The sequence below is a fragment of the Typopeltis vanoorti genome, chromosome 25 (assembly GCF_054136105.1).
Source record: "Typopeltis vanoorti isolate ZY-2024b chromosome 25, IOZ_Tvanoo_1.0, whole genome shotgun sequence".
Classification (NCBI taxonomy): domain Eukaryota; kingdom Metazoa; phylum Arthropoda; class Arachnida; order Uropygi; family Thelyphonidae; genus Typopeltis; species Typopeltis vanoorti.
This window is the reverse complement of record NC_143573.1, coordinates 63,651,295-63,669,958: the sequence shown is the minus strand read 5'-3', so window position 1 is coordinate 63,669,958 and position 18,664 is coordinate 63,651,295. Positions and strand designations below refer to the sequence as shown.

Genomic DNA, 18,664 nt, shown 5'->3' with positions numbered 1-18,664 from the left:
AGATACATATAATCACAACAACATGCAGTATCCATAGTATGATTGTTATTTTGATCATTATTGTTGAACACGCAGTGGCGTGTCTGTTTCTAAATGTATTGTTAAGATGTAACAATCATAAGTTCAAATCGTATTTTTGTTTCAATAGTACATAAACCTAATGTTGGTGCAAGTACATTTTATATAGTGCTTTTCAACAATGAAAGAATAGATGCAGTATCCATAGTATGATTGTTACTTGGTTCAACAATAACGACTGACTTTTGGTACGCACTGTCTGTTTCTAAATGTATTGTTTAGATGCAACAATCATAACAAGTTCAAATCACATTTTTGTTTCAATAGTACATAAACCTATTGTTAGTGCAAGTACATTTCACATAGTGCTTTTTAAATAAATGTTTTAATCTTCTACAATATGCATTAATACTTTCTGTATGCACAATATTAGCAACATACATGTGTGTTGCTGTCCGAAGACAACATATTTGTCTTCGGACAGTTAATGTATCAATTGGAATAATGAGACTTGCTTGTCACCTTCACATATACTGCATCTTTCTTTTTTGCTATTTGTGAAAACGATAGAGAATTGTCACCTAACACTATATTATATTACAACCAGAGACTAAATTCTGTAGTTTCTTTATTCGTCTACGTGAATATTATTTCTATAACTTTTGTGATCATAGCGAATAATATAAACTGTACTTGATCTGTTATTTCGGGAATTTTCAAAGTTTGAGTTGTCCTTTAGTTTAAGATCATCTGACGTTGATTTACATCAAAAACCATCTATTTTAGCATGCGGGAATATCAGATAACCTTTTGACCTTTCACAATTTATAATAATTTTAATAAAAGTTTGCATTTTTAAAACAAAACACAAAAACAACGCCTGTGTCCTTTACGCATATCAATCAACCATTGTGAAGAATTCGCATACTTCGTCTCTTCCCATTGAAGTAATAATTTCTTGGAACCGCAACGGTGATGAAAGTTTTCCCGACACAATATCTCTTTGACGCATGAAAATATTCTTAATTGGACTCAATAAATTGTAATTTATTCATTGATTTTAATCTTCCGATGTTGCAAGAATATATTAAATGCTTTCTGGCCTTTTCTTCTCATTATCTCTTATTATGTGCTGGAGAACTTGCTCAACCATATCATTCCACTTTACAAATGACACTAATTTTAAGTAGGAGGAAAAGGATGGGAAGAGGAGGGGGGGATGGAAATTAAATGAATGGGATCTAAAGGGGGGAAATTGTCGCGTTTTCCAATTAAAGTTGCCAAGACGGTGCGATACGAAAACAACCGAAATATGTCTAATTGACAAGCCTCTATTAAAACTGTTGTCAATTTCCTAGCAGATGCAGGAAAACAGCCAAGCAGATGATGCAATTTCTTCAGCGTGTGTCTTCAGTTGCAATCAGGCTATTACCCCAATGATTTTCTCGTATATCTTCGTCGACATGGCAACGGGAAGATCTCAGTCAATTATTACGTCATGATTATCTGTTCATAAAGGTTGACGTCGACAACAGATGGTTCCATCTGGCTCATTATCCCTTCACGCCGAGTGCTTCAGTCTCTGCCATCGATTGTGCCTTGTTCGGTCCACTGTTAACTGTATTAATTCACGAGCATCAGCGTTGGCCGACTCTCTCTCTCTCTCTCTCATGGTACGTGAAATACGACTTTTAACAATGGCTCGGAAGTTTGTTTTGTTCAGTGAGAAACAGGCTGAAGGAGATGACGGTTGGCTAGCATTAATAAAAGAGTAAATATATCCTTTAAAATTTTAATTTATTTTCGAGACAAATTTTTGACAGCCTTTCAAATATTTCATGTCATGTGGTGGATCTGACTACAGTAGTTAATTAAGATATTTCTGCATTCAGAAAAGCAACTATCGTATGCTTTTGGCCTTTAGGAAAACATGTGATGCTCCAAATATTTCTGAAACAGAAATATCGCAAGCATAATTTTTTTTTTTTTTTAAATTTTGAAAATAAAATAAATACGAATCAGTTTCTACGATCTAAAGTAGTCACCAAATTTTTTTTAAATTCAGGCTTAATATACTTAAAAACGCATTGAAATGGAGGATATTATAAATCAATTCGTATTGTATAGTCAAATATAGAAAGTAAAACATTACTAGCGGTAGAGTCATACATTATTGAAAGCAAACCAATTTTAATTAAGTAAATTCTCTATTAAGTATAAATTCTTTTATTCCTAAGCGTAAAATAAATTGAAGTTAACAGAGTAGAATAAAAAAAAGTTCAACATTGTACAATGATTTATAAACTGAGCACAATTGACACGCTAACAATTGAACATTGTTAGCGACTAAATAATATTTAAATACAATTCATTGTTTAACAGAGCATAGTAATAATAAATAATACTATGTTGGGATAAATATGACAGCTAAACGAAGTAAAATTGAATAAATTGGAACAAGAATCATTAACAATTAATAAGACAGAGAACGTTTAGTCGCGATTTTAAGATTTCTCTGGTTATACATTAACTTGAAAATGTCTCCATGGTAACCTATTATTCTCTCAACAAATACCCGTATGATACCATATTTTCCCCACTTACTTCTCACTATTATTGTGTAAATGGTTAGCGATAAAAAACAAGATAATGCGTATCGTGCTAGCTTTATCTGCAGTTCCAAGAGGTGTATCTCAATGCCCGAACCCTCCCCCTCTGGTTTTTCTGACTTCAGCGGTTTGCAAAATTTAGAGAGTAGTGCACGTGTCGCAAGCCAATAAAAGTAGCAAAAAAGCCCCATGCGTGCTTTGGCGACATCCTCTCTTACATATGTATAAAGGAAATGCAGGTTCATCTGTCTATAATCGTCTCCGGGCAAAGCCCACATGACAACGGTTAAGCACGTGGCCCATGCGAGCTGTGGACACGCGCCTTCTCTTGCTTTATTGTTAGCACGAGGGAATCTGACCAACCGGATTTGACATGTGCTGTACGTGGCGTGTGTCAAACAATTCGATGCGCATGCTCGCTATAATAATGGTGGTGGAGAATTTCTCTTCGCTGCTTTGTGCTTCCTTTTTTCTCACAGATAGCACGCACGGCAATTGATATACGGAAGAGGTGGCAAGGATTTCGGTCAGCAGGGATGCTACGTAATGCGATAGCTTGATGCTCACTTTATGACGTGGGAACGAAGATCGACTTACTCATGTTCCATAGGTTCATTTTTGTGGTGGTAATCATCAAACACTATTGGTTAAGATCGTGCACAGATTTTATGTAAGTCTGCTGAGTTATTAAATTCTGGTTAATTCACTGTACTTGGCGGGCTGTATATCCTAGTAGCTTCCTGTCGACTACCGCTAAGCAACAAACCTTTCTCTCCGATTCTGTTTATTTATTATCCCATGCATGCTCCACAGTCACTTTCATGTAGATTAGGATTTTGTACGCTCTAAATAATTACATAGAAATATCAAAAATTATAGATATTAAAAAATAAATGTCAATTCCCAACGTAACTACAAGAACAAAAGTTATCATCTCTTCGTTTCGCTAATAATAATATCATAATATATTAGTACACCATTTTATTATTTATATATCAGAAATATTACCTCCGAATGCCAAAGTACATGCTATACGCAAGCAGTGCTGTAGCCAATGCAGTTCTAATTCGGCTATTGCTGTTACCCTCCTGTCATGATCAGAGCTTTAATAGCTCAATAACACCCTATCCCTACACTGTCCTCTACAGATAACGGGGACGATGAAAAGCATTCTTGCTTCGCCCCTTTAAGCCAGTCCTTATAAGGACTATAAGGACATGCTATACGCAAGATAAACAAGAATGAGTTGAGGAGGATGAGAAATTGCAATGCTGTAGCCAATGAAGTTTTAACTGAGGCTCGGCTATTGCCGTTACCCAGCAATGACTAGAACTTTTAGCTCAATAACACCCCATCCACACAGATTTTCTTCATTCAGATGAGACGGGATAAAGAGTCAAGGACTCAGTCTATCGCCCAGTTCTTTTAAGAACTTGAAGAACATGCTATACACGGGAGAAATTGATACTTCCAGGGTAACAAATCGCAATGCTGTAGCTATGCGGTGATTAATACCCTTGGAGGGTAATGGATGGCAATGCTGTACTAATGAAGTTTAACTGAGGTTTGGCTGTTACCCCCTGGGGCGTAGAGATTCGAGAGTTTTGAGTCCGCTCTCTTAAGGTTTTTGCCTTAAGGGAGCAATTTGAGTCTCCGCAGAAAGGGTTCTCCGGCACGGCCCGGTGAGAGGCTTTGTCAGTGAATGCGTTTCTTTGGAATATGAGCAGTTCTGCTCGGTGGTGGTGGTGGGCGGAAGGCCATCACTTAGTGGAGCCAACGCTGAGATGGACGGTCTTTCGCCCACGATTGAGTGGCCTAGGGATCGTCCGAATTTTTAGAGACGGCTTTACCTTAACATATGGCAATGCTGTAGCTAATGAAGTTTTAACAGAGGCTCGGCTATTGCCGTTACCCAGCCATGACTAGAGCTTTTAGCTCAATAACACCCCCCATCCACACAGATTTTCTTCATTCAGATGACGGGATAAAGAGTCACGGACTCAGTCCATCGCCCAGTTCTTTTAAGAACATGCTATACACGAGACGAAAGAAACCCTTGGAGGGTAATGGATGGCAATGCTGTAGCCAATGAAGTTCTAACTGAGGCTCGGCTATTGATGTTACCCACCTGCCATGATTAGAGCTTTAGTAGCTCAATAACACCTTATCCCTACACTGTCCTCTACAGATAACGGGGAAGATGAAAAGCATTCTTGCTTTGCCCCTTTAAGGCAGTCCTTATAAGGACATACTGTTTCCACTGGTTTTGTTTCTCGAGATTTCTGTATACTTCATGGTTCAGTAGGTCGGAGTAGTGATCATTCCCACAATGCATGAAGTTGTACATGCTAGAAAATAAATGTGCTTTGCATTATGAAATACTGAGGCAAGTCGTGTGAAGTCAATTGCACTATACATAAATAGCCCTGTTTGAAGATATTCATGCACAGACTTTTGTTTATAATCGAAAGGCATAAATATAATTTGTTAATTATAATTATATTTTTTTCCTTTAAAAAAATTGCTATGTCTTTCTGTAATCCACAGTATTATAATAATATAGAATGACACCATTTTGTTACTTGTATATGTAAATATGACATTGCCATTACGCACTCTCATTTATCAATTCAGGCCAGAATAAGAATAGCACCAACGTAGCTCGTGGGTGTCGTAAAAGGCGACTAAAATGGGTACCCAAGGAGGGTAATGGATGGCAATGCTGTAGCCAAAGAAGTTCTAACTGAGGCTCGGCTATTGCTGTTACCCTCCTGCCATGATCAAAGCTTTAATAGCTCAAAATAACACTTATCCCTACACTGTCCTCTACAGGGGAAGGTGAAAAGCATTCTTGCTTCGTTGTTTTAAGCCAGTCCTTATAAGGACATTTATCAATTCAAGTAAAAATAAAAATTTATAGCATTTTCAGTATGGCATATCTTGTGCATTCAATATAAATTTTGTGTGTTCTCAATCATGTTTTTTCGGTTTTGTAAGAAGATAAAATCCTATTACCGCTCCTTTTGGAATTTTGGAATATAAATATTGTTTTTTTTTTGAAAGGATTTAGATTTCGAGACAAATTAAATAGCATATAACTGACAAAGATCAAGTATAAATAAAGCCAATTTAAAAAAGTGAGCAGAAATCAGAATTTTCGAGTTCAGTTTGGAAAACTCCATCTATAATAAAGCCTTGACATCAATCATAAGTTCGGAAAGTTTAGCCTTCGAATAAATTCAAACCTTTGACCCGTAGCAATAATGGCCATAACGTAAGATGCCTTATATATATATATATATATATATATATATATGTATTTAGATTGTGTGTTAAAAATATTCCAATTACTCAGTTATTTTGTTGATTAGCCACAGTCACAACCTATTTTGTTCAAGTGGGTGTTAGAGGGCGAGGCATAATTTTCCCTTTTCCTGTCACTTTCCACTACACCACTTTAATTACAATGACGTAATGCGTCTCACTCGGTCCTGCTGAAAAATGTGAAATTCTGATGAATGACCACTAATTAATTTCTCCCTCGTGCTAATAGCGGGCACGCAGCGTAGCGACGAAGCATATTGATTAGGCTTAGTCACTTACCCATACAAAACAGCAAGTGGGCTAACATGTTGCTCGTTAATTTGTAGGGGGGGGGGGGAAGGGAAAACAGAAATGCAGTTAAAGCCCAATTTCTCTTTCTCTTTTGCTTCTCTAGGCACGGGCGTACCAACTTCCCTGCCGGCCTTTACATATTCCGCTGCCATCGTTGCCAAACCAGTCCCGAGACAGTTCCTCGAGTCGCCACTACCTTCACTAGTCACGTGCAGAACACCCTACCTACCAGGTAAATAATTTGATTTGCTAAGCAGTTTTTTTTTTTTTTTTTTGCCTTTAAAATTACCTTCAATAGGTACACACATCAGCAAAGGGTAATAATCCACAGAATCATTCCTAACATGGTACTATGGCTTGGTTGATCAATGGTCAGATCTATGGCCTGTTAAGTCCAAGTCAATTTTAATCCCAACGGTTACTGTATTGAAAAATGAAATTGTATAAGAAGCTGCTGTTCAAATTCTATTTAGATAATGGCTTGGAAAACGGAAGCTGTCTTGTTCTTTTTTTTCAGGGCGAATACTCTTCTTAAAATCGGTTAAAAGAATAACAGTTGATGAAATCAGTTAAGCTGTAGACGCATCGTTCTAATTACTCATTCAATCAGCTACCTCTTTCATGAAAGAAGCTCTGACCATTTATTTTCTAAGAAATCATAATATATAGTCATAATCATAACAAAAAGCAGAATTCCCAAAATCGTTCACTTACAAAGTGAATATTTTGGGCTACGTTTCTGCTTGATTGTTGATGACAAAAAGCTCTCATTCCAATAGACGTTTATTGGTCAAATGAACTAATAAAGCACGCATCTTCCAAGACAATTTTTTAAATAGTGCAGTACCAAGGTCAACTGTTGCTAACGTCTGTAATTACTTTGGAAAATGTTTTATAGTTTCAAAGACAAACCTTATTTTCTTAGTTGGCAACATGAAACAATACTGGATATTTTTTACCCATTCTTTTAATTAGATTGAAAGCCAACTTGAAGATTTGCTTTCCTTCTTCGCTAGCCATTTTACCTAATCTGATAAAGAAACAATCATGCCTTTGGCAAACCAATGAAAATGAGGAACGGCATCAGTAATTTCTTTTAGTTCTAAGTTCCTTACGGTTTGGTTGCACACAAAAATGTGATTGAAAAAAAGTATCCTAGAAGTCCAACAACGTCGACAAGGCCAGTTGCCTTGTCGACGATGTCATATAAATACTTGTAATTACAACTCATTACACTTGCAACGATCTTAAAGAGTCTGACATTCTTTTTCATTTAACATCTCAGATATACATCTAAGGATTCTCGCAAATTTCAAATGGAAGCAAGAACAGGATTTTCCAATATTGGCTTAGAAAGCTGTATTAATGTACATTAGAAAAAAAAAGACAGAGAGAAGGGAATGTGTCCCCATACATTCTTCACACGCAAAATCTAAAAAAAAAAAAAAACACATCGGTATCGTCTTAATAATAGAAGTTGTCCATTTAAAGATGTGAAATGAACAACTTCCCATTTTGACTAAAATCAAAATAAAATGTGACACTTGAAACATTTTTGGCAACTACTATTATTTCGAAGATGACATTTCTATCATTCTCCATGATGGGCCCAAGTTCATTATTTAATACGATTAAGAACGCTGCAATATTTAAAGCTTGATTTCAAGATCCAGGAATCATCTGTACAATTTTTTTACATCCTAAACGTGTCCTTTCTAAGACTTTTGCAAATTTTCTCAAATCGTGATATCCAGCAAATGGTGCTTACTACTCGGTATAAATGCAATGTAATTTTCTGTCATTGGAATAAATGAAAATGCGAAATTTCATTATTCACGCTTCTCAATACTCCACATGGATTTTCTATAACTGTTCCACGATAGTGAAAAAAAAAAAAAAAAAAAGGGGGAAGGAACATTGCAAAATTTGTCTGTTATGATGTACAGAAAATTCCGTAGGCTATATGATCTCCAGAAGATGAGTGAACAATTTCATGCTGTCCATCGATGGGCTTTCGATAAACGTAAGTCTACGTTGTCTTTTGACAATATAAAAAATATCTAATTTTTTCTTTTTATTATTAAAGAAAGTCAACTTGTTGCTTAAATCTAAACTACAAAAACTCTCGTAATTTTCAGAATATAAGACAAGGCCTAAATATAAATCACCCACTATGAAGCTTATGTACCCGTTAGATGACAGATAATCCTCATTGTAATATCTTTAAGAAGTATGATGAACGTACTCTGCACATCAGCAGCTCCTCTTCCTTCCATCCAGAGTATAAAAGAAATGCGGTTCCACACAACTAGCTGTAGCTAGAGGGTGCATTAGAAGGACTTGACAATAGAATTTCTACTAACCAGAACTGTGTAGGAAGCCCAAGTACACCTCCGAATCAGAAAAATTAGAATAATCAAAGAAAATGTGTTGAATGATTTGCAATTCTAATTCATTGCATAGAAAATAATCATTAACAAATATGAATTAGCATCATCTAAATCTACGTACGTTGTAGATTATATAACTATGTAAACACAAAAAATGTAATATAAATTATAAGAAAACTTATTTGAAAGCATTCACAAAATTGAAATAATTTTTAACGTGGTTCAAAATATCAGAAAAATGCGAAAAAACAAATGCACAAAATTACAGTCAAAGGGGAAACAATATAATAATTAGTACTTCGCTGCATCCACTCTTAGCTTTTATGACCGTTCGTAAATGGTTGGGCATATTATTTACTAGCAGTTTACAGTATTTTTTTTTTAAATCAAAACATGTCCATATACTCTGCAGACTAGAAACAAGTTCATTTTTGTTTCTTTGGGCAACTTCTTGAAGATCCTTCTTCATAATTCGCCACAAATTCTTAATGGGTTTAAATCTGGTGAGTTTACCAAGGAATTACATTGATTTGCCTTTCTTTGAGCCATCTAGTAGTAATCTTGGAAGTGTGACAAGAAACTGAAGCTTGCTGAAAAAGGAAATCACCATCACATAGATCTTCCGGTGCCAGTAACATAAAGTGCTCAAGAATTTCTTGGTACAATTTGGAATTGACTCTTTCGTACACAATACGCAGCCTACCTGGACCCTCTGCGGTCATACAAGCCCATACCATGACAGAGGTTGCAAATTTCGCCGAACATTTTAGCATTCTTTATCAAATGCTTCTTGCTTAAAACGCCAAACACTTATCTCTTAACGATCATGGGACACATAAAACCTACTTTCATCGTTAAAGAGTATCCTTTTCCAGTCCTTTTGACCCTAGAATAGTCTTTGCTTATACCATAGCAATTTATCTGCCTTTTGCTTGGACGTCATAAGCGGCTTCGTCTTAGGCACGTGATTTAAAACCCAATTTGTGAAGTCGTCTCAATCTTAAATTTAGACACATTCACACCTAGTTCTTTCCATCTCCTCTGAAAATACCTTCAACTTCGGAAGCGGTATTATTAACTCTATGACGTAACTAAGACAAACCTCGACACCAATTTCCTCCCCTAAAAAACACCCTTTCAGAAACCAGTCCATATTATGGAATAGTTATGTGCAGCAATTTCTAAATAAGTGATATCAGAATGAAGAAATTTATTCTTGATTCTGTTTTGAAGTTCCTCCTTTATCTAAACCTTGGCTCCTCACATTGTATCAAAATAGATCTAAAAAAAAAAAGCATATTTTATAATTGATTTGACACCGACACCTTATCTTACACAAAATTCTGTAAACAGTTTTAAAGAACTATCGTTCAAGTGAAATGTAATTATAAACGGCCAAAAAAAAAAAAAAAAACAACTTTTGGATGTGAAAAATGGCATCTTTGCTTGGAAAGACAGTTTGATAAAATCAAAGACGGAGTAACATTTTAAGGCTTTCAAAATGAAACTTGAATGTCGGGTTCAACTTGAAATTTTAGGGCTTCTCTCTCTCTCTAAAAGAGAAAAAGAAAGATTGATAACACGCTCCACAAATATAACGGACTGGCCTCCTAGTTTTAACTGCATCTATAGCTCTGCCCTATTATTATTTCGGTGTCATTCACATCCATTTTTTTGGTTTCACCTCAATATCACTTAGACATAAGTGAATGACCACGTGCTATCCATATCCAAATCCTGTATTGAGATTTATACAGATCGCCTCCGACAATGCCATCAGTAATACATTCAATGCCTTTTCCGATTTTTTTTTCTGTAGAAAGAGTTTTGTCTTGTGTGAATATCTGTTGCCTGTCTGCTCTTTCATGATTTCGCATCTATCCTGCATCACCCCCATACATTTTGAGGCAGTGCGTTAGTCACCGTTAAAATATCAACCTTACCTAGGGATACCTGAAGGAGCAAAAAAAGGTTTACAGCGGTGTTTTTCGGTTTATCTAATCCAGGGAGGGGGGGGGGGGGGTGTTAGCAAAGTGGTCGCTGTGGCTATCCAAAGGGTCAGTAAATGTCTAGGGATCAAAAGGCGTTTAAATGTTTAATATTCTTTATAAATTTCTTTGTATTTTCTTTAAATATTTCTTACTGAGAAGCAGTAATAAAGTAAAAGGGTGAAGGAATTATTATTTTTAAATTGATAAATTTATTATTGATAACATTTATTTAACATGATGGGGTCGATGAGCGATCAAGGATTCCATGAAGGGGTCAATAGTCTAAAATGTTTGCCGACCCAATGACTATTCCCAACACACCGTACTGTAGGCTTTTAAACTTTTGCGAGTTGAAATGTCGTAAAAATATCTTTAAAAAAGTTACCATCCTTTCATAAGTAATGGATACATCTAGAAATAGCCGATCTCGTTATTTTGAATTCCACGATTTAATCAGAGGGGATTTTACCATTTTAAATCCATGGAGATTCAGTTTACATAAATCACACACTCTACTATACTTTCCATGAATATACTTCAAAAATTCAAACTTATCTCTATACACTTCCAGGACATTTTATCGGGTCTATAACAGAGATCTTAACAAAGCATTCCTCCTATGGTTCCGAGCTCTGAATCTCCGAGTATTCAGAATTCTCAATGACTTCAGATTGTCTTCGTGGTTAAGCTAATAACGACAATACATTCCATTCCTCTTCATTTGTCAACGATTGAAAAACGAGGAATAACTTCCTCAAACAATTATAGCTTCAATTCTATCTTTAAAATGCCTTAAACGTTGATATTAACGCTTCAATGGGAGAATCACGATCTAAAAGAATCTGAATACAACTAAAACGCAGTCCACAGTTATTTCTGTCGAAAGATTTTTACCTCTTTTCTATACGATAACTCCTAGGCGTTGACAAAATAAGATTATCTTGTGCGATTAACATTTATTTCTAAATGTTGTTGGTGGTTCCATGAAAATTCATCGAAAAGGCAATTCACCGAAAATTTTAAATTTTCGATAAAGTTATGATAAAAGTGATCCATTTAGAACATAAACTGAACCATGCAGACAGCTTCTTGTACTGGCAACTTCTACTAATTCCGCTAAGTCAGAAAGTTATTGTAATACATAATTTGGACACGTGATTTCTTTGTTGCCCCGAATATAGCTGAACTGAAAACGGTTCGACATTTTCTTGTAAAAGTTTCAAATAGCGAATCGGAGTAAAATTCATCCCATAATAATTGCTGCATTGAAGTCGCATATCACTACTAGCAACAATGTCTGTGCGGTTAGCTTAGTGGTTATGCGCTTCGCAACCGCCTGGGGAAGGAGTGTCATAGGTTCGATTCCCGTCGCCGACGTGAGGAGCTTAAGGATCTTCCTCAGCCATAGCCAAGTTAGCCGGTCTTGGGCGTGGACAGCAGGGTTTTTCCCCAGGTTTATCTGGGGTTTTTCATCTCGCAAGCAGGCAAACTTCCCCACACGGAATCCGTGTGAACACACACGGATCTACAGCCATAAATACTTAACCCCCCATGAGGGGGGGGGCTCAACTCGTCCCAATAGGGACGGGGGAGAAAAAGGGAGGAAACTCCATACGAATAAATAAACTAGCAACAATAATAATAATAATGGAGCCTGCGTAGTTCAGCAGGTATAAACGAAGCCGTTTAGTTAGAAAGACCTGGGTAGTTGGAATCCTTTTACGACGCGCATAATTTTTATCAGTCCTGTTCAGGTAAAGGTAAGTGAGCAGGCATAATACGGAGATGGCTGGGCTTTTCCTCCCAGAAGAAACAGGCAAATCAGTCCCATGAACAGACATGAAACAGTTATCGGACAAGAAAGACTGTAAGAAACCATATTATTCTATAATTTTTTCCTATTAAAGTAGCATTGCTATCTCACTCTGCACGGTTCAATTTTTGTTCTAAATAGATCGGTTTTCTCATAACATTTTCGGTGAATTGTTTTTTCGATTAATTGCATTTTCGACGATTTGTCGTTCGATGAACTCTCCGGATACCGTTGTTGGCACAAACACAACAAATCTACCCCCCCCCCCTCTCTCTCCAAGAATGTTCTGTTCAGAAAAGAGTAAATGCGTCTTCTCATTCCGCTACTTCCCTTCCGCATTGCATAGACAGGCGCGTATGTCTCGTACATTTCCGAAAATATCTTCCCTTAGTATTCTCTAATTATAATTCACGTTTATTCATCAGAAATGTCTAAAATTTCCTTTCCTACTCCAAACATAATCGCTCTTAAAAACATGGAAGGTATTACTTCGATAAACCCTTTGGTTAGCTAAAACCAGGCGTGTGAATTCCCTTTAGGATGCAACCAATCTTTAAGGTATTCCGAATGGAAGCGAGTTCAGCCAATCATCTGGCAGCAGAGGCCAACTGCGAAAAAGTTTATTTTTTTTATAAAGAAATTTGTTATACATCGAAATATTATTAATAACCATTCTACGCGAAGAACCTTCTTGATTATGAAAACTTTCCAAAGGCAATAAAAATGACACCTGTAAAGAATAACTAAGGGAAACTGTATGCGAAGGTTGAGATCCGGGCTATATTTCAGGACAGTGCCGTAATTAATTAGAATACTGCGCTTATTGATAGTAAGCTAAATGGATGAAAACGCCAAACTGACAGTAACTTAGCAAATGGGATGGGCAGAACGAGGAGGGTTATTCCAGGGAGTGGTGCGAAGGAATTATAGACGAGGCCACGGAGTGAGGCGGGCTCTTGTCGGTTCTTACAAAATCACTAAGATTAATGACTGAAATCCTACTGATGCGGGCGGATTATGGCCACTGGACATGCATTCCTATCTTTCCTATTTATTAAAAAGATAGTGTGGGAGGAGACAAGACCATATCGGATCCTGGGCCTTTGAGGATTTCACTGGATGTTCTGATTTACGTCTTTGTCACTCATTTTAACACTCGTTCTAACATACGTTGATATCCTTCTCAAGTATTTTGTTAGGTACATGTAGGAAAAATGGGTAGCAACTATTAGACTCGCTTTTTTTTTTTCTGTAGTCATGTTAACTCTGGAAAAAGCCAATCTAATAGTTGGTAGCCATCGGATCGTCTATGTTGGTAAATTTAGGCCTTACCAATGTTATCTTAAGTGGTTAAAAAAAATAATAATAAAGATAAGATGTTATTGTCTAATGCTAGGGGAGCAGTGCATTATTGCCTAACGTGTTCTTCTGGTCGGTTTTACGAGATGACAAATCTTGCAACCTTCTTGTGAGACAGCGAATTCGCCTTCAACTGAAAAATCCCTATAAGTTCTTCGCTTCCTATATGGGAATTCGAACTTAGCTCATCCCAATCGAGGACGTGAATACTTATGAGCTCTGGAGTTTGCGTTAAAATAAGAATGAAAAATAAGATAAGAAGGAAAAATATTATACAGCGACATTTGGCATGTTATTGACTAATACAATACAGAGGAAGCATTACATAATGCCTATACGGGCATTATCTCTACTCATTCGTGTCCTGATACTTATAGTCCTTATAAGGACTGGCTTAAAGGGGCGAAGCAAGAATGCTTTTCATCTTCCCCGTTATCTGTAGAGAACAGTGCATGGATAAGGTGTTAAATGAGCTATTAAAGCTCTGATCATGGCAGGAGGGTAACAGCAATAGCCGAGCCTCAGTTAGAACTTCATTGGCTACAGCATTGCCATCCATTACCCTCCAAGGGTATTAATCACCGCATCTAACGATCCATCCCCTCATTCGTGTATGCTTCTTCATAAACTTAAGTTGAAAAGACAATCAAAAATTAAGTTGGTGTATGAATTCTAAACATAATTTGAGGGATTACAAAAAAAAAAAAAAAATATTTTATTGAATATCGTCATTATTTTTATGTTCATTAAAATTTTAAATATAACTGAATCCTTTAACATAATTCCTCTTATTTCTATCTATCTATCTATTCCAAAATGAACAATTTTTTCCAGGTCCGTATTTAAAAGTAAAGTTACTCATTGAGGTCGGAATCTCTTAAAGTCAAACTTAAAATGAAAATCACTGTTATATTTCAGAATGTGATTCATTAATAACATAAAAATTTCTAACAGCTTTTCACTCTCTCCGAGATTACGTGCATTCCCGTGGCATACATGATACGAGAGCAATATTTCTAATTGGAACTATTATTTATTCCATTGTATTCTTGATTGTTCTCAGTAAATCTCACTCGATGTTCCCAAGTCTTTCCGTCTTGAATCTCAATCAATTTGAGGTACTGAACAGATTGTCTTAATAACTAATTGATCATCACTAACGAGTTTGCAAGCTAAAACTCATAAAGAGTTCTAAAGCTAGAAGAATCACTAACGAGCAGTGCAATCATCACTGGAGAGAGGGCGCTGATGTCACGATGCTACTTAAAGAGAATTAAAGACTATCTTCTCGTCTTCAAAATTCCAGTTGTATGGTTTCCTGAAAAACGCCGACTGTGCGTACTTTTAAATATGTATCTCTTTCCCCTCCTGGAGCGGTCACCGCGTGAATCGTGCACTCCAACAGCGGGCAGAACGGGCGACCCGTACAGCTAACTGACGACAATAGTGGGTAGTCGCGCGCCTGAAGCAGATCCAGTACACACACACATCCACACATTTTCTTAGGTTACTATGGAAACAAGGCGATTGTTGTTGCGCTAATTACAATTGATAAAGTACTTAATGAGGACATTACTGTGCATCCCTCATTACCCACACTCTCGACACGATGATCAGACGTCGAGGGGGGAGGGAAGGTTTCAAACTAACCTCTTGGTAAATTTAAATTGTTTTAAACTGTGTGACCGCACGCGACAAATGCTCTTGCCCCTGATTAACTGGCTCATTTAAGGGACTTTAAAGACAATTAAGACTTTAAAGACAATTAGGAGTTTAACATGCAAATTAGAGAACTCGGCCCTTTATGTAAGTATCATTAAGTTCTCCGTCATCCACTTAATTACATCCTTTCTGCCGCTAATAGCACGCGCCCGTACACAGCCCATATTAATTAAATAAATTAGCTACAGTTAGAAAGAGGGGGGGTTTGCCATAAAGAACGACAGAAGTCTTGGGAGCTGTCTTTGTTTGAAAAATAGCCGCGAAGATATTACGCGTTCAAGTAGCGCCAAAGAGAATGGAGGAAGTACAATTAGTTATGATGGATTTCCGCTTCCGGTTGGAAGTCTGAATCGTGATTCAGGATATAATATCATTCTTGCAGTTTAATTTTTATCTTAATAGAATAATTAACGGAAATACTATTTCCTAAATTATTCCACATTTGAAGTGTTTAGCTTAAGTAAGATCATCCAAAATATAAAAGAAAGGACCTAAGTTTGGATAGTTACAAACACGCAAAACTTAAGAACTCACAATAGAGAACATTTGAGTTGATCTTGGTTAGTAATAATGAAAATAAAATGGCAGATTAATGTGTGAAAATGCATTTCTGAATGCTGATTCCATTAGTGATCGATGAGCAGTGAACAGCGCCATCTGTCCTTTTGCTAGAGTACTAATTTTTGCAAAGTTCGGTGAGTGCGGAGTATGGGAGAGGATAGAATAAAAATAATAAAATGAATGGAATTTTTCTCACATATTCTACTAGTCTGTATTCAATTTCATTATCAGAGTAAGGCTTTAATAATTGCAACATCTCTTTGGGAAATGCATTTTACTCTTCATTTGTGATCTAATCGGCGATAAATATTGCGAACATCAATCACAATATATTTTTTAATCAGACGAAATTAGTCTGCAGATAATGAAAGATTTAATCTATCCTAATCCTAGAAATTTTGGCAATCCTGATTAAAAAAAAAAAAGCAGAATTCCAGCTAATACGAAAACGTATTAGTAATTTCACGGGCAGAATAATTCTGACTTCATAGTCCTAGTTGTGAAATCAACTAAGGGAGAAAAATCCGAATTGCGATTGCCCCCCCCCCACACACACACTGTACTGATGTGCTTTACAGGGTTTGCAATTTCTCTTGCGTGTGTGTGTGTGGATTTAATAGTAATAAAAATGTTGCATGGAATTTTCCGACTGTGCTATTGATGTGTTCTCTTATGAAAAGCAGGCCAATTATCAAACTGCAGAGCAAGGGTAGAATTATCCCTAGAGAGAAGAGATCGCAGTGAGAGACGACATGCTATATGGTTGATCACCTGCTATTTCGACAAGATGTTTATGCTCGCAGTACGTCCAAACAAGTCAGTTTATTAGTGACGATCAACTGGGTCTAGCAACAAGTGCTTCCAAGATTTGTAGGGAGTTGAATCTGGTAGGTATTCAGGACTGCTCATGTTTTCATTATGATGGTAAAAGCGTGAAAAATATTACGAGCTTTTTTTTCGCATAATTTTTTCCTAAACCTTGGAACAAACTTTTTGATCGTTGACTTCCATCATTGTACAATTTACAGCATTGTGCATATCCATGTAATAATTTTTGAATTGTGTATTACGCATAAACTGGTCTGGAGAGTATGCTTTTAGCCTGAAATGAGCGGTAGCCATTTCAGGCTATTACACACTTATGATTAATTGGAGTGTCCAATGGCATCGTTCTCCAAGATTTATAGACAGAGTAGGATACGCTTTAATTGCATTTACATGAAATAAAAAAATAACTAAGGGGATGGGGGCTAAGAAGATTATGTTGTGAATAATTTTTGTTTTTAACACATTTTCTAAACTGAGAATTATCTTTTTCCTTCATATTTTCTTCTTTCAAGTCATTAATTTTTGTTTTCATTAAAAGTTACGTAAAATTGTATGTTTTTGAAACGAAATTCTTTTTTTTTTTTTTAATTTGTTTTTAAGAAAACGTTTATCTGATAATATTTTAAAGCCTTTCCCTTCTATGAAGGTCTCGTCTGAAAATAGTCTTTCTGGGTACATTTTTTTAAACAGAAATCCTTGGCAATACCGCTTAACTACAAATAAAGTCTGCACTTCAAATGTTTATATGGTGTGTATAAGACTTCCTCCTTCTTGATCACACATACCCACGTCTGAACTTATCACATACTGATCACAATTATTACAAAACGAAATCGTCATCTTTTTTCGGCAGTATTAACGATTTCATCCACTTTTCCGACTCCTCGCCACTGTTAATTCTCTTTTGCTGACTGCTGTTCCATAGTTTGGTAGTTGGTGTCGAAACATTTACCGCAGTCGCGTGAATCGGCTGCACGTGCGTGCTCTAGCAATGGACACTATATATATAAAAACATAAAATAAAATAAAATAATAAAAAAAAGATGTCAAAACACCATCCTCCTAACGACAAATAGCAGCTATGCTTGTAAACGGTCTCGCCGGTCGACGACTCTATGGGCGTGAACCCTTTTGTCTGACTGGACCCTACAGCTATAAATCTGTCCCCGATTCCCATGCGAGAATTCACATTAGCGCCACGTAGAGGGGAAGAGAAGAATTATAGAGCAAACGTCTATTGTGGCTTTTATGATTTTTCTCTTACAAACCATTCGGTGCAAGACCATTTGCCACATTATTGCTCTTTTCACCTCTTACTTGCGTCCATACTCTGAGGCAAATGATATTGTTCGTTTATGGCTGCGTTTATGTGTTCACGGGAATTTAACTTGGCATTCAATATGGCGTCATTGTTGTCATAGTTTATTCATAATGGAACTGACAACTATATACACAGACGTCCATCTACCTACCACCTGTACTATCCGAAAGAGAGAGGAATGAATCTACCAAACATAAAATGAGGCTTTGGTAGTCCTTTATTAATAGGTTTTACTTTTCATTGTGGATACATTAGTCATATACGACAAGCAGTTAAAATATGAATTACAAAAACGGCAATTAGTTTTAAAGATTATCCATCATACATTTCAATATCGGTCATTTTTAATCACACTAAATTTAATACTATTTCAGTAGATTAATATATTGCAATAAGCTAGGTTTATTAGCTTATATATACAATAATTCATATAGAAA

At 36.4% G+C, this 18,664-nt stretch overlaps 1 protein-coding gene across 1 annotated transcript in view; it reads left to right on the top strand.

Moving 5' to 3' along the window:
* LOC150092798 (homeobox protein DBX1-like) overlaps positions 1-18,664 on the top strand; it is a 67,619-nt gene that overhangs the window by 28,160 nt on the left and 20,795 nt on the right. Inside the window, exon 2 of the mRNA XM_090414281.1 lies at positions 6,346-6,474. Coding sequence (XP_090270407.1) covers positions 6,346-6,474 — 129 coding nt within the window. The remainder of the gene's footprint in view (positions 1-6,345; positions 6,475-18,664) is intronic.